General features: G+C 33.8%; 2 protein-coding genes across 2 annotated transcripts; one reads left to right on the top strand and one right to left on the bottom strand.

The window, feature by feature from the left end:
- Nucleotides 1-1,231: 1,231 nt before the first annotated feature.
- On the bottom strand, nt 1,232-8,754 carry LOC130807424 (uncharacterized). The gene is made up of 8 exons (XM_057672627.1): nt 8,330-8,754; nt 5,924-6,048; nt 5,794-5,831; nt 4,995-5,105; nt 4,823-4,902; nt 4,554-4,590; nt 1,701-1,742; nt 1,232-1,612 (listed from the first exon to the last, which is right to left on the bottom strand). The coding sequence occupies exons 1-8, from the start codon at nt 8,579-8,581 to the stop codon at nt 1,527-1,529; spliced, it is 771 nt and encodes a 256-aa protein (XP_057528610.1). The 5' UTR covers nt 8,582-8,754; the 3' UTR covers nt 1,232-1,526.
- A 954-nt stretch (nt 8,755-9,708) lies between these two features.
- Nucleotides 9,709-15,214, top strand: LOC130807422 (uncharacterized). The gene is made up of 8 exons (XM_057672626.1): nt 9,709-9,994; nt 10,087-10,213; nt 10,314-10,389; nt 11,369-11,441; nt 12,169-12,264; nt 12,462-12,512; nt 13,179-13,553; nt 14,126-15,214. The coding sequence occupies exons 1-8, from the start codon at nt 9,932-9,934 to the stop codon at nt 14,462-14,464; spliced, it is 1,200 nt and encodes a 399-aa protein (XP_057528609.1). The 5' UTR covers nt 9,709-9,931; the 3' UTR covers nt 14,465-15,214.
- The last annotated feature ends 1,010 nt before the right edge of the window (nt 15,215-16,224 follow it).

Below are 16,224 nucleotides of genomic sequence, written 5' to 3'. Positions count from 1 at the left end.
TATTAAATTATTAAAAATAATCTAAGTGTGAGCTTATTCTTAATACATGAGTAAAAATTAATTATTTTTGACTATAATAATAAATAAAACCTTTGTGTTGACTGAGTACTCGTTAAGAAAATACTCCGCTACCATATGTTTTTATGTACTCTTTTTAATTTGAAAGAAATATTTTTATTGTACTTAATTGCTTGCAAATTTAATAGTGAAAAAATAGATGAATATTTTGTTATTGTCTTTGTAGTAAATGATGGGTCATAACTCGTACTCCATGAGATATAGTAGAAAACATTTCAATATTATTCTTCTTTGTTAGCACTGAAACATAAATAGTAGGCATACTCAAAAGTAGTAAATAATACTCCCCAAATGCATATTATAAATAATTATAAAATCATATTAAAAAAACTATATATATTAAAATCAAACGACCCTTTAATGTTTAAAGTTAAATCATTAGACAGTTGGGGAGGTGTATAAAATACAGGGAATAGATTGCAAAAAGTCAATATTTCCCACTAAGACACCATGTTAGATGTTACTACATAAAACCAGAAGTATACTCCAGCCTGTGGTCAACTTATCATCTCTTTGGCAGCAACAAGAAGCGTAGCTTCTAACGTTCTATGCAATATGCATGTGTTCTATCAAACTATTCAACAATTTCAAAATATACTTCATACTACTGTCAATAATACTCGCAATATTCGACTTGATACAAGTATTAAAAAAATTAGTCGATAGAAAATATCATTATTGTCCTTAAATAATAATTAAAGTGTAAGAATAAATTAAGTATATCGTAAGAATAAAGAAGGGGTAATATGATAATTTACAAGTTATATAACAGACATATAGTAATGTAGCAAATACTTCTATTATGAAATAGAAACATATGAAAAAAAAATGTAGCAACTAGCAAGTACTCCCATTATGTAACGAAAAATAAAAAAAATTATTATTCTTTTTTGATAATTACACTTTTTTCAAAGAAATAGATTTGAAGACATTTTCCATTTACAACTTTCCATTTCCATTTACAACTTTCCAATAGATTTTGCTACTATTTTAATTTTTGTCAATCAATTTGTATTCTGTCTTTTAATTTCATCCACAAACTCAATCTCTCCTACAAATCATCTGCACATTTCTTTTATCAACTTACTTTTATGTTTTATTCTTATACTAACTAAATAAGTTCACCCCAAAAGCAAAATTAATAAGACAAAAAGAATATAATAAGCTGCAATCTATTACCATTATGTGAGGCTCTTATGAAATGTGTGTGTCCGTACAATTTTTGATATCTGGAGAAAAAGATAGAACCAATTCTAATTATTTCAATTTGAATAAAGAGCATCACAAATACCTTGTTTAACTTATCAGCTTTCCAGAAATACAAAATTTAAAACCATGGAGGAAATCATCTCCCTTTGTGTATAAACCGAGCACCAGAAAACTAGTCCAGGTCGAGATGACATTAGCCCCGTTAGAAAAGATCAGAAAATATTCTGATAGTTCAGTGCTCAGTTTCCTTTATCTGCTAATGTAGACTTCCTTCTAGATATAACCTCAGCAGCCCAGCTTTTTCCTAGTTCAGTCTGAAACTTCCCTGCAAGTAGAGTTGTGGAGTCTATTAGCGAAGAAGCAAAAGATCCGAGTGTAAGCCATATTGCTCTAAATTTATAATGCGAACTTACCAGCTGTAGACAAGAAAAATTCATCAAGAACCATCCCGTGCTCTGTCAAACAATTAATAAAATGCAAAATCAGACCTCAAAGTTAAGAAAACATTCAATGCATCGGCCAAATCAAAATATCAACACTAAGGCGAAATCAAAATACCCTCTTTGCAGCACTAGACAATTGACATGTCCATAAATAAACATTATCAACTCATGCCAACCACACTAAGCAAGCGGGTTTATCAAGTCAACAAACAGTAATCTCATTTAAGAAACATCAATAGAGTGTTAGTATATAGTTTATGCATAAAAAGGGCACGGAGCATTCCCCACAACGAGGGTCTGGGATAGGATCTCATTACAGAGGTGTGATATATATGTATGGTATAAGAAAAGGTAACCATAAGTACTAATGCCAAAGAAAAAGAATACCAATATATAGCATCTACAATCCACCATAGAAATAGGCACGAAGACTATGAAAAAGTACATCAGGACACATTAATACATAAAATTTTGGTCAACTTTACACAAGCAGTCATTCATGGATGCGTGATAGAAGGCGTCACATTTGTTCTTGTTCCATGGTGGTTCTAGACATTGAAGAATGTTGGTGCAAATAATTATCTTAACAAACCCAATAATATAGCAAATGGTTTAGCAAAATAATACATGCAAAAATATCAAAAAGTATCTTTGTTACCTCATAAGGTACTCTCATTGTAAAAGGGTATACAACATAGTAAATCAAAAAAAACAACAAACAAGAAAAACAAGAAAAATACTTATACTCTAAAACTCCTTGCATGAAGCCAACTTGGCAAAAGCAAGCTCTAGTGCAGATTAACACACAAAAGCTTGATACCAGTAGAAGTAACAGGAAAATTATATGGAGGCAGCTGTACCCACCGCCCTAATGAAGCTGCCACAGCAATGGTTCCAATTATTAAAACCCATATGCAACTTTTGAGATTAATAAACCTCACATTAGAAGTACACAGGTTGGAACAAATCTAAATCATTTCCTCTTCTTTTTGTTTGGAGGTAAGGCACAGAGAATGAATCACCAATGTTACATGTCTAGCACCAACAGTGATACCTGCTGGCAGCAATGCAACATACACACGTGGCAGAGAGACACCCTTAACTCTTAAGACTTAGGAGATGAGGGGATCCTGATAGAAACTCACTAAAAAAGATTCAGAAACATAGTGAACCTGATGGAGTATTATATTATAGTCGTATGGATCTCAGCAATCAGCATATCTGTCATTGACAAGGAAAGTATATAACCTTTTTTTGTCTAAAGTGGAGTTCTGGTGATCTTAGAACTCGAATTTCTTAGGGCCTAACCTTACACCATTAAAATCAATTTGAGGGGGAGGGGGGTCGGTCCCTATTTGATTATATTTGTAACCATGTAATTCATATAACCTGGTGATTATTTTCTTAGTTTTAAAAGATGTGAGGCGCTTTAGGACGCTAGCCGCTAAGGGTCCCCAAAGCCTAACTCTAGGCGCTGGGCGAAGATGCTAGCTTTTTGGGCGTGTGAGGTGCCCCAAAATTCAGTAAACAAAAAATAAAAATCCTAAAAAAAGTAGCAAAAAGAAGGGAAATAAAAAAGAAGAGTAACACAGATGATAAAATGGGTGTCCGCACCTATAAACTTCTAAGGCTAAGACCAAAAAGCTCACTAAGGTGCTCTGGGGCGCTTATCATTAGGTGTTAAAAGGCGTTCTGAGGAGCTCGCCTTAAGGAATCGCCTCGCATAGGCCTTTCAAGGTGCCCAACTCATGGCCCGCCTAAGGCGCTAGCCTCAAGTGTGAGTAGGAGAGCTTTTTAAAACTAAGATTGATTACCATCAATTTTTTTACAAGCACAGCCTATGGTGGCATACTGGTATCACTATTGTCTCTACTAAAATTCACCTGCAGAAGTAATTTGAATGTCTCATGAGTCTGACCACAAATTAATCCACTTCAAAAAATGTTTCAGGAACAACTAAGACAAACATTTAACCCAAAATGAGAGGGTGAAAAAGTGAGATTCACAGAAAGGGAATACATTTTACAGCAATAAACATTAACATGTAAACTTCCAGTGTTGGAACATCATTCCAAGTATTCTAAAACTTTTTGCAAATGTGTAGCAGTGTAAAAGAGTCCCTGTGTGCTTAAAAATGAGAAAACACAATTGGATAAGCAGACGAGATTACATAAATTGCAGCACTCAAAAATCTTACACGCTGAAAGAAACACAAGCATTTTAAATTTAGACCCAAGTAGGTGTACTACACTTTAAATAATTCTCCTCAAATTCAGCATTCTACAAAAATCAATTCATGAAAAGTGCTAAGGCGTATCAGCCAAATATAAGCTAGATCATTCTCGTCAGTGATTAAGAAAGGACTACACCAAAAAGGCATCGTCAACTAAACTAGCTTTTTAATTTTCTCAGCGACAATAATTTGTGGCCCAATATATGGAACTATGGAAGGCAGCCTAACGCGTCCACTAGAATCCAACAACTAACATATTTGATACAACATTTATTCCCTATAAGAAAATGAAAAAAAGAACATCACATTCAATGAAAATGTAGGGGAAGGACAAGAAAAGAGACAAAATATAGAAGAGCACACAGATGCATAAGGAAGCTCTGTCTTAAAAGTTGCAACCACTAATTTGCAGTTATACAAAAAGCACCAGACGGCAGACATCAGCACAACCATAGTAAAAAGTTTAACCTTAAGTAGTAGCGATTAGCAAAAATAGATTTCTGACTATTACGTGTTACATGATACATGTTACTTTTTATCCATAATCAAATCATTAATTTCTCAATATTCATATGGAAAACAAGCCTTACCACTTTCGTACTCTAATGCTTGAAGAATCATTTCAACCTGGATAAATGTGAAAACAGATTAGAAAGATGGTGGACCAATAAGTTAAGTTGAAACAAAGGGACACATGAGTTTCATAGTTCCATTGCCACAGATGCATGCGCATAGAAAAACATTATAAATATTAACTACATTATAACTAACTATTACTCTATTTTTCTTTTAAGTTATGAGAATAGATTGCTTTCAAGTAACAGAAAGAAAATAGCTGAAATTATTAGAATTAACATACTTTATCAAAATCCTTCACCAGATTAGCTTCCAAAGAAGAATTATTTTCATATTCAAACCACAGTTCTTTGATCTCATCAGCTGTCAGCACAAAAATAATCAATTTGAAGCACTGATTAAAAATTGAAAATGCTAAATATTTGAGATGAGGAAGCTAATAGCCTAATACCAACCTCTCATTCCATCACCAAGGACTTCACACATTTCATTCAATGCTGCCTGCTCTCTTCTGCTCTTTTCTGCTTTCGGTATGCCATCAGACGGTGTTATATCTCCAACAATAGCTAGACAAAGTCCAAGATTACCAAGAGAATGATGACAATATTTAGAAATAAAAAATCATGGTAACACATAAATAAATATAATGTAATACCAAAGGTAAAAATGATAAATAATGATGCAACTAGTACTATTGAACTAAAACTAAAGAAATGACTGGATACCAGCATAGAGGAACATGTCAATGTAATGATACTGCTTCCATCCCAAAATAATTGAAATGTACTTTATTTGGCATTCTTTTTCTCTCTAATTTTCCCCGAAAGTCAGTCCCACACTCACCGTTTTCTCTCTCTATGATTTCACTTCAATGAAAATCAGTGTGATATCTCAATATCGTACCTGAATGGGGACAGATAAGTGTTTTATTAACTTAATACACCTGACGAATCCTAAAGTCATGTTTGGCGGGTATACATATAGTCTTTTGTGGAAGTACACAAGGTGCGAGTAGAAAATGCAACCTAAGTGTTGCATTTAAATGGAGCTTTGATGGAACTCCCAAGTAACAATGCATTTGCAGCAGAGACATGACAATTTTTTACCTCAGTTTACACAAAGCCGACAAATCCTAAAGTCATGGAGAAATTAACAGGATAGGCAAGCTTGCTCTCTGACAAAGAAATCCAACACAATGAATTATAAAATACCACGACACATGGAGACATAAATTAAAATGGAAAAGGGTAATACCTTCAGCAATATCATGAACAATCGCCATCTTGATACATCTGTCCAATACATTATCAAAAACACCACAAAAAATTCCATCAGCAATGGTAATATTGATATCCCAAAACAAAAATAATTGATAAAATCCAACCTCTCCCTGTTGACACCATCAAGGTCACTTGCAATCAAACCCATCAAAGCCATTCGGTACATATGATCAGCAATAGATTCGGGGCCTTTTATATCATGATTAATCCATCCCTTCCTTTTCGTAGTCTAGCAAGATAAATTGACTTACATATTTTTAAAACATGGTTGAGAGGAAAGCAGTGCAATGCTCCATCTTAGCCATTTATCCACCACAACATAATGCACAGCTATTGAATACATAAAATGCAAATAAAAATAAAAGACAAAATAGTAGTAACACAATGAAATTCATTGTTCAATGAATACTATAAAATTCTTCGAATCAATACCAATTAGCAACCAGCAGTAAAATAAGAAGTTGAACAATGTGGTACATTTGCAAAGATTTATGCATAAAAGGGATAGACCATTGACATGGGTGGACGAAGATTAAAGAACGAAAAAGTTACCCTTGAAAGTTGAAACCTTTACCTTTTTAATTCTTTTAGCATATCTATATCTAGGAGTGGAGCAAAAATATACAATACACTTTTAGACCTCGTTTATTTCACAATTGTTTTTTAATATATTGGGGTCTAAAAACTAAACTAAAACAAAAGTGATGTAAACAAATATTTGAGTTCTCTTAACTTAGTAGCCATGTGCGGTTGGACACTCTACTCCACCTGTTATTGCCTCTATAGACAAAGCATACAACTTTACTCTATGCCCCAAACAATAGGTAACGAAAGGGCTCTTGGCTAATCATAATTCGATGATTTCATTTCATCCTTCCCCTTAAAACCTTTAAAATACGCCCCTATCACCAAAACACACAAGCATGGAGATTGATCCTCTCCTTGACTGCATTATTTATTCATTATTAACACCCCAACACCAAAACATATACACACATACAGAATCATTCAAGATAGAAAGTGGAATAAGGTATTAATTAATCGAGTTGATAATTTGATGGAATTTATAGTTTAAAATGAAAAGAACATGTCCAAATCCATAGATTTATGCTGATTACCCAGCAAAAGACAGCATAAAGATTTGTTATTCCAAGTGCCAATCTCTTCCAATATAAGTAGAGCCAAGCAAAGCAAAGGGTGGATAGTTCTTTGGGGTTGTGCTTGAGTGAAATGGGTTGCTTGAACAAGCATAATGGTTGCTTGAATGAGCAAAAAAGAACTCGATCTTTCGAAGGCTTTTGCTTGTACAAGCATCAAGATTGCTAGGACAAGCACTAAGAGTGGTCGAATGAGCACATAGTGTTAGGGCATTCGTTTTGGTGTTTGGCAAGCGTGATGACTTTGTTAAGTAAGAGGTCATATTGTTTTGACTCTTTAGGCCCATAACCAAAGCTCCAAGGATTTGAGGAAGAGTGAGGTGAAGCTTGTTGATGCTCATCAAGCTCTAAAAGAAACTCTAATAGTTATTGATACTAAATGGTGTAAATGAGAAGTTAATGAGGAAGATCAGTAGTGTATATATTAATATTTATGAAATGTACCATGTCGTTCTCATGTTAATGAAACATCATCATAAAAACTATTTTGTTCAAAATTTTCCATTACCGCATAATATTATTACATATCCAAATGATAATAGAAATGAATTTTTCAAGAAAATGAAATAAATGAAGTAAATATGACCATTGAACTTGTCAAGAGATTTTCACACCAAAATTACACTCCATTACCATTCCCACCATTTAATACCAACTATCAACTACACCGTAAGAATTACATTGAGAAGGAAGAGCCACCATTGAGGGAGAGAAGCTTGTTGAAACTTCTCGATTATTTGTTGTTGGTGAAGGTAGCTTATGTAGTGAGCTTGTTGAAGCTATTATTAAGTGTCCAAAAACTTGTAAGGGAATGCAGACACACGATAGCTAGAGAGAGCTTGCACTCCATGTATGTGAGCAAATACAGTTGGAGGTTTGTGAGGTTGAGTGACATTGTTTATATATGTCATATTCATTTGCAATTGTACATATCACTTATTAAAATACAATTGATGATTGATGTGGTATCCTAAGATACCCAGCATTAGTTATGTTCATCTACTATATGTCTATATCTCCATTTTGTTGCTTGCTCAAAACCAAAGTCATAGTCTTTCTTCTTTTAAGTTTTTTCCTCACAATTTCTCTAGCTTAATCCACAACAAGATTGATGATTATAAACTTAATGGAACCTAATTGAAGATCATGCGACATTTTGTGAAAACATAAGCAGAAATCAGAGCCTAAAATGTCGCAAGCAATTTTGTGCGTTTTGTAAAATACTAAAAGCATTAGTTCTTCAGAAATCTAGAGCGTAAAATCGACATAGATATTAACAAATGCCAACAATAGCAAAACTAAAAGAGCAAAAAATGAAAGAAATGGAAAGTAATGCAATTGAAAAGTGAGTACCTTGAGGCGATGACATAAGGTAAGAAAATCAATGGCGGAAGAAGGAGATGGAGAAGAAGAAGAAGAGGAATCAGACAAGGCAGCAATATCGGGAGTCTGGCAGCAAAGAGAGACCAATCTGAAATTGTTGGATGAAATGGAGATAGATTGAGAAGGAAAAGGAAAAAAATGGCGTCGATTGAGAGAGTGATGATGGTAAACTGTTGCAGGAGATGACAACGATGGATTCGCCATTGCAGTTGGAGAAGACATCTGGACAGCGATGGATTTCTAGACACCTTGCTGCTTCTTCATGCGTTTGAATCAGGCATTTTCCATTTTGTGCGAATACTTCAATACTCTTACTTTTTTAAGCCTAAGTTGTGGTGCACGCAGCACGCTTCTTGCCAAATCACCACTAGGGCTCTACAACGGTTGAAAACGTGTATGCCTCGACTCATATTAAAATGGGTTGGATCCAGTTTAGTTGTCTATATCAATACAAAAATTATTGTATGAGAATGTCTCACCATCAAGAAAATTTAAAGAACTAATACATATACCATGTGAAAATTGTTTAGTAATGAGTACCCAGGTCTATGAAATATCCTTTGTGATTAGAGGTTTGAACTATTAGTAGTTAGTTGTCTCAAGCTTAGAATATGAATTATTTATTATTAGGGCTGAACAAAGTTTAGTCTAAACCGTAAATTAAACCGGATCAAACCGAAATTTTAGTATTTAGTCTGGTCTATGGTTAAAATGGTCTGGCTGGTTTTTTTTCAAATTAAATTAAGGTTTACGGTCTGATCTCGGTTTTTTATTTTCCAGACCAGATCGGACAACAAACCGTACTATGGTCGAAAATCATAATTTTTTATTTAAAAAATTAAGTTGTTACCTAGATATTTCAAGATGTAGTTATTTTTATATAGTAATATATACTTGAATGATATTGATGTTAACAATAATTACAAATTATTATATTTATAGATTGTAGGTGTAAAATATTTGCATAAATACATGTATTAATTTGAATAAAAATATAAAAATAAAAAATCATATACTAAATCAGACCAGACCGTTGTAAAACGATTTGGTCCAGTCCGGTCTGGTGATTAAAACGGTCTAGTTCGGTCTGGAAAATTTTTTCAAAGTGGAATTTTTGGTTTGATATGATTTTAGTATCAGACCAAATCAAACTAGACCGTGTTCACCTCTATTTATCATAATCATCTTTATATCCCATGTATACTTAAAGCCATAATCAAAGTATGGGAGGGTCACTTCAAAAAAAAAAGTATGGAAACATAATATACAGTTATTATTTAAAGGCAAGGAGACACTCAACTTTGAAAAAACTCATAAATTTTTTTTAAAAAAAAACCACATAGTAAGACAACATAAAATAAGACTAAAAACGCAAATCAAAGAAATATAAAATCAAATCATTAAGGGCTAAAAAAAATTGATGATGTAGGGCACGAACTAAGCATAGGACTACAAACTTCATGTGTCGAAAGTATGTATGGAAAATCCTCATAAACCGGCAACGCAAATTTATCATCGAGTTAGGCTGTGCCTGTCAGCTTTGGATTTAAGAGCACAAGTTGATTGCCATTAATGGCGTCTAAGGATCACCCTCGTCGAATCATTCCAAATTTGTTTCCTCTACATGTTTGTAAGGTATTCATCTCCTGTACTGAATTTCAATTTCTTCAGAAAGTTATTTTTTGATTACATTTTGAAACTTTGAATGTGACATTTACAAATTATAGGAGCTGGAATTCATTCACAAGAGCAATTGTACTGTTGGGTACAGGCCTAATGTGTTCTCCACTACTCTTTCTCATCTTATCGCTACTAATTCTTCACATCTTATCATGCCTTTCATCTCTCTTCGAGGTATTTTGATATTTCCCCTAACATTTCCAGTAATCAATTCATCTTCCCCCCCTTTTGATGATTTTCAATGATTTGATTTCTTTGTTATTGTTGTTTATAGAGAAATTGAAGGAGATAGTAGAGGAAACGTTTGATTGTGAGTATGAATTATTTATCGAATTCACCGGTTTAATTAGGTGAGATTTTCTCCCCCTTCTTGCATACTGGTTGGTTTTCTGGGTTTTCAGATTGATTTTGAATATTCATTATTTGATTCTGTTAAAAGTAAACGAAGTGTAATACCAAAGTGATCATGTTGCAATGATCACAACATTTTGGCTACACTTTCAGTTCATGTGATTCTAATCAGTTAAAGACAACAAACCCTAATCACAGTAATACCGAAAGTGATCATGTGGCAATGATCATGACATTGCTTATAATAGGATATGTTATGTCAAAAAAGATACGGAGGTAGTATATCCTAGTCAAGCTACCAATGTTTTAAGATCTCATGCTTCACCTAAGACCCTTGATTTTCCTTAACCTCCTATGCTTGAATCCTATGTGCCCTTGCTCATTTGACACCACACTCGGGCAATGTGGCGCTTCACTTTTGAACGACGATCTAGCAACCTTTGCATACTTTTCACTACACCCAGGCATAAGAAGTGCAGTGCGTCGCTGAGTAGAGGACGCCCCATTAGAATTTATTTTGGGTTTGTAATTATGAGATGTGACTAAGTTTTATTGAGCTGGTTGGCACCAATCTACCCCACACCCTCCTCCATTATTCTGGTTTGGGACTGGAAATAAGCGACCAACACTCACAAACGGAGTTGCAAAATCAATACTAAAATATAGAGTTGCAAAAACAATTAAATTCACTCTTTCCTAAGAATTCGTTATCAATTATTACCACATCTTATAGCATTTATTGCTTATAAGATCCATGCTTAGAATGTACTTAGGAAGCAACAGCCTGTAGAACTTGTTTGCAAGTTTTGTAAATTGGAGTTGCTATTGATGACGAAGAATCAGGGATACGTATTAAGATTGAAGTTGAAGCGAAATGAACTGTAAATCCTATTACTTCTAACCTTTTATTGCATTCAATGTCTTGTTTATGTTGAGAATTACAGTTCTCTATATCTAATGGCTCATTTGTATTGCTAGTTGGAATAAAGGTGCAAGCATTGGATGGCACAGTGATGATAACAGGCCCTATCTCAAGCAGCGTGTCTTTACGGTGGGTATGCAATCCTATAGTTGTTGAATTTCTTTAGTTTGTATTGTGAAGTATACTGCATTTTCGTTTCTGTAGATAAAAGAGGGCAATCCTTTCCTGATCCCTATCTGTTTATAAATGGTATTAATATCTTCTTTAATCATGTCTCATGTGAGAAAATACATTTAGTGTTATAAGTATAGAATAATTTTTTGTGAAACATCTGTTTTTGTTAATTTGTTAAAGGCACTTTTCACTCACCAGTTTACGTATCATTTTTTAATCGAAAACATTGCTTACAACTTTCGTCATACTATGCTCTAAAAGTGACTTTTTTGAATATATAGAAAGATATGAGTAGTTGGAGTGGAATTTGTAAAGAAGATTCTTGCAATTCAAAGGCCGATACGGCAATACTATATTGTCTTGTTTTCGGACTATGATTGCAACGCATGCCTAGTCTCAACGGAAGCTTGATGCAGCCCTGAATCCTAACTCAGTTATGGATCTGTCATCTGTTTGTATTTAAATGAAGAAATCGCAGAACCCTAGCCCATAGCCCATAACCCCTAGCCCCTAGGGGAAGTTATGTCGGTTCGAATCTTGTGATGATGGTCTCAATTTCTGCTACTTGTTTCATTTGCACCCAAATTATATACATTTTTCTAATTTTGAACTGTTTGATTTGTCATTTCAACGTAACATGCCCCTTGAAAGAATTAATGACAATTTCTCTATATCTACGAAGGCAGTCTGCTATTTGAACAGCTACGGAAAAGATTTTAGTGGTGGCATGTTTCACTTCCAGGACGGGGAGCCAGGAAATTATGTGCCCATGGCTGGGGTAAGCAAATTTTCTTGGTTGCTTGAATAGATTTACTTCAGGTGAACACCTTCATGATTTATCATTTATCTTGATAAGTGAATTCTCTTTTGAGTTTCTCGAAACAGGGGGAGAGGTTTTGATTTGCTGCCTGTTAATTTTTCATGAATTTGTCTTCTTGAAGTAATCTTTCTTGATATTTTGTTGCTTTTTTTCAGGACCTAGTCTTGTACTCTGCTGACAGCCGCAATGTCCATTGTGTTGATGAGGTAGTTTCCACCGTACTTCAATTCTGATACGAGCTGGGTATATGAGATAGCATATGCAGTATCGATTTTTTTAAAGATTGAATTTTTATAGCTAATGAGTACTCTCTCAATGCCAATAAAAATAGCTTACTAAATTTTAATGCTAATGTACCACTTATTCAGTAAGACTGTTTTTGATTTTTGTGAAGCTACTTAATTGTTATGGTTGCCAAGACTAGGAGGTTTAGTGTCGGGTATGAAGAGAAGTTGTATAAACTATTCTGTATGTTATATGACTCTGCAAATGTTCAAAGCATTTGCAAGCTATACCATTGCTTTTTGTAAAACTGAAAATCTACATAGTATAGTGTCCATTGATCATCTTAGTTCCTATTGAGACTCATTATTTGTAAGTCGTCGTGTCAGAATCAAAACTAGTCTTTGCAGTTTGTAACTAGCAGCTGGGATCCAACCCCACTTGGCGGTGTTTTTTTTTATATTTGATTGGCAAGGGCTCAAAAAGGCCGTGTGAGTGAAAAGTAGAATTGGTGTTACTGTAAGAAAATATCTCATTACATTTTTTTTTAATGATAATGTTCCTTCACCTACCCTCATTTACATTGGGACACTTCTTTATAGTAGTTTGAATCGAGTTTGCATGGGATTTTGACAATAATTGCATTACAGATAACTGATGGAGAACGACTAACTTTAATCCTTTGGTTCAGCCGTGAAAGTTCTTTTGATGAGGATGCTAAACTCCTTTCACTGTTGGATCAGAGCATTTCAGATAATGAGCCTGTCTCATGCATTCCCTTACCAGCACCTAGCAATATGTACTGGTATTCTCTGAACCAAGCTTGTGATAATCAACAAGGATATGACATACACTTCGCAAGATTATTTGTTCTGGGATTTGATATCTATCCCACCCAAGAAAAGAGTTGTTCTTCAGAAAAACTCTCCCAACACAGCTCCAATGTATTTATGGAACCTTTGCAGCTGGTTAGGGAAGACAAGCTATATAGCAGAAAGTTTACCAACCTGTTGCATGCCCTCCAGGTAACTTTGTTTGTTTATTATGTATATTTTGCTTTGTCGATAATAAAGTATACTTAGACATGAATCTCTGTAATGGTGAGAGTCTTAGTATATGCACAGCTTTCCTTCTGTCAAGGTCCAATGCCAAAAATTCCTTTTTAATAGTTGCACCTTTATGTGTTGAAGCCATGTAAGATCTAAAACCATATAGCTGAATTTCTGAACCCTCAATATTGCTGAGGATCTGCATCTGTGTAAAATTATCAACTTATGCTTTTTCTGATGATTTCACCCGGTGCGTTGAAGATATAGGTGCCATGACGATTTTGAATTGCTCAACATGTTTGTTATGATCATCTGGTTATTATCAACTCTTTTTTTCTTTGCATTAGTACGCTACTCTCTACATGGTTAATTCATATGATAATTAAAGCCATAAGATCTTATACTCAGTATTCTGAGTTCTTGAGTGGAGATGAACACCCTTGAATCATATGCATGATGTCTATTGCATATGAATTTGCAACACTTAGATTCATTTCATTTGTATTTTTGAATAATTTTTTGTCAATCTGTGTATTATATCTGAGCAGGCTGTACAATTCTATTACTGGAAACAGCAAGCCCTTCAACAACGGGAAATCTTTATAGACAATACCAGTGATGTTTCACTATTATCAGACGAACAAAAAGAAGTTGTTCATGCACTAAGATCTGCTTTCTCAAGTGCTATACAATCGGATACGAGAGTATTATGTTATTCATCCACAGCTGACAGCAGTAAACTTCCATTTGATTGGGCTTGCTTTTCTGCTGCTATAACATGTTGGGAAGAATACACATTTGAGTTACTTAAGCAGTTGCGAATGCATATACCGTTCTGGAAAGACTATCAATCATTATTTTCCGTCTCATCCTCACTTGATAAATGAATGTGAACACCATGTTCCTCTGTTGAAGGTGTACTATTGTTACAATGGTGAGCTTTGCTCAATGGTGGATACTGAATAGTAACAAATGCTATTTTTATTAGGATACAGGATACGCCGAGTGAAGAGGAGGACTTGGAGAGGAGGCAGCGAAATTAAACCCATATCCTACATGGGAGTATGTGCTCTACTGAGACAGGACCCGATTCTCCTGCTAGTTTTGATTCAAGTAGTATCTGCTAGTTTTGATTCAAGTAGTATTTGCTAATATACTCCTTTTCCTCGTGTTCTTACACCAACATTAGACTTTGGAAATTGTGATGCATTTGTATGAGACTAATATCACCTAAAAATTATGGTGATGGAAACACACAAGGCGACTCGCAAGTTGCAAAAATACAGCTAGTCCTAATTAGATAAAACAAAAGGGGAGAAAGAAATAAGACTATAAGAGGTCAACCCTCTTTGTATTTTTGTACTAAGCTTCACAAAAAATGTGAGGTCCTTTTCAAACAAATTAGGCAAATTATATGAAACATATTGGTGTACCAATATATTATGTGAACTTTTTATTTACGTAAAATTATAGATGAAGTTGGTTGCTAACAATTTATTAGAGACAATTGACTGTTATTTTAGGGGTAAAATTGTGTTTCATTATTTTTTCCAGATTCTATATAGGTGGAAGCTATTTGATAGCATTTAAATATCACGGTTCCTACTCTCAAGCTTACTTTTTCTATCCATCTAAATTTGATACATTTATAATATGTGATGGTTTATTGATTTTGCTATATTTATATTGTGGACATAAAATATGTTTTTGTTTCATAATCTTATTAATATATTCTTTTTGTCTTTGTTTTTGTCATATTTTTTTAAAAAAATTAGAATTCACTTTACAAACAATGTAGTAAAATTAGAGCGATAGAGAAGTGTATGATGAACACGATAACAAAAACATCATAAGTTTTACAAAATGCATTAGTGAATACCTTTGTTTTGTTCGCCTTGCACCCTATGTTATTTGGAATTGATAAAAGGAAGTAAAATTAAATCGCAAGATTTACGAATAACTTAATGTGCTAATATATTCATTTTTTTATTATAATTATTCATCTAAAAAGTATAGTGTTATGATGTAAAATTTCTTTGATTTCGTTTTTAAGGAATAAGACGGAAAAGTAATCAATAATTAAGTAGATTCCTTTTTTTTATTTTTTTGTTTTTTTTGGTCTTGTCTTGCTTTGTATTTCTTTATGAGTACTTTTCGAGTCGATTTTTTAGTCGCATTCTCTTTTATGAGTATGGTTTGTCGTTTTTCATTTCTTTTTAAACTCTGATTATAGTTTTTATGAGTAGGATGTACTAAGTATGATGATAATGTCAATGATGATGAAGAGGACATGTATATGTTATATAAATTAGTGAAAGATAATAAATAAGAAAAGAAATATAAATAACAATTATTAAGGCAAACAATAATCATAGCAAATGTACTATTGATGGTCCAGGACATGGATTCGACATCTTCAAAAGAGTAAGAGGGATGTATTGAACTAAATTAAAAGAATAGTGAAATATGAGAGTAAAAGTGGTTACATAATTGAATTTGTCATGAACTAACTTGAGCGAAAGCTAGAAGCAATCCAAAATCGTATTAAATATGTGGTTTGAAGATTTACCAATGAACAAGGCATTCATCCAAGGAATAAGATGAAATATAACCAAAAAAGGATAAAAGAATACCAATTTTAACGATG

Source organism: Amaranthus tricolor, chromosome 3, assembly GCF_026212465.1.
Source record: "Amaranthus tricolor cultivar Red isolate AtriRed21 chromosome 3, ASM2621246v1, whole genome shotgun sequence".
NCBI classification, from domain to species: domain Eukaryota; kingdom Viridiplantae; phylum Streptophyta; class Magnoliopsida; order Caryophyllales; family Amaranthaceae; genus Amaranthus; species Amaranthus tricolor.
This window is presented reverse-complemented; position numbering and strand designations above follow the sequence as displayed.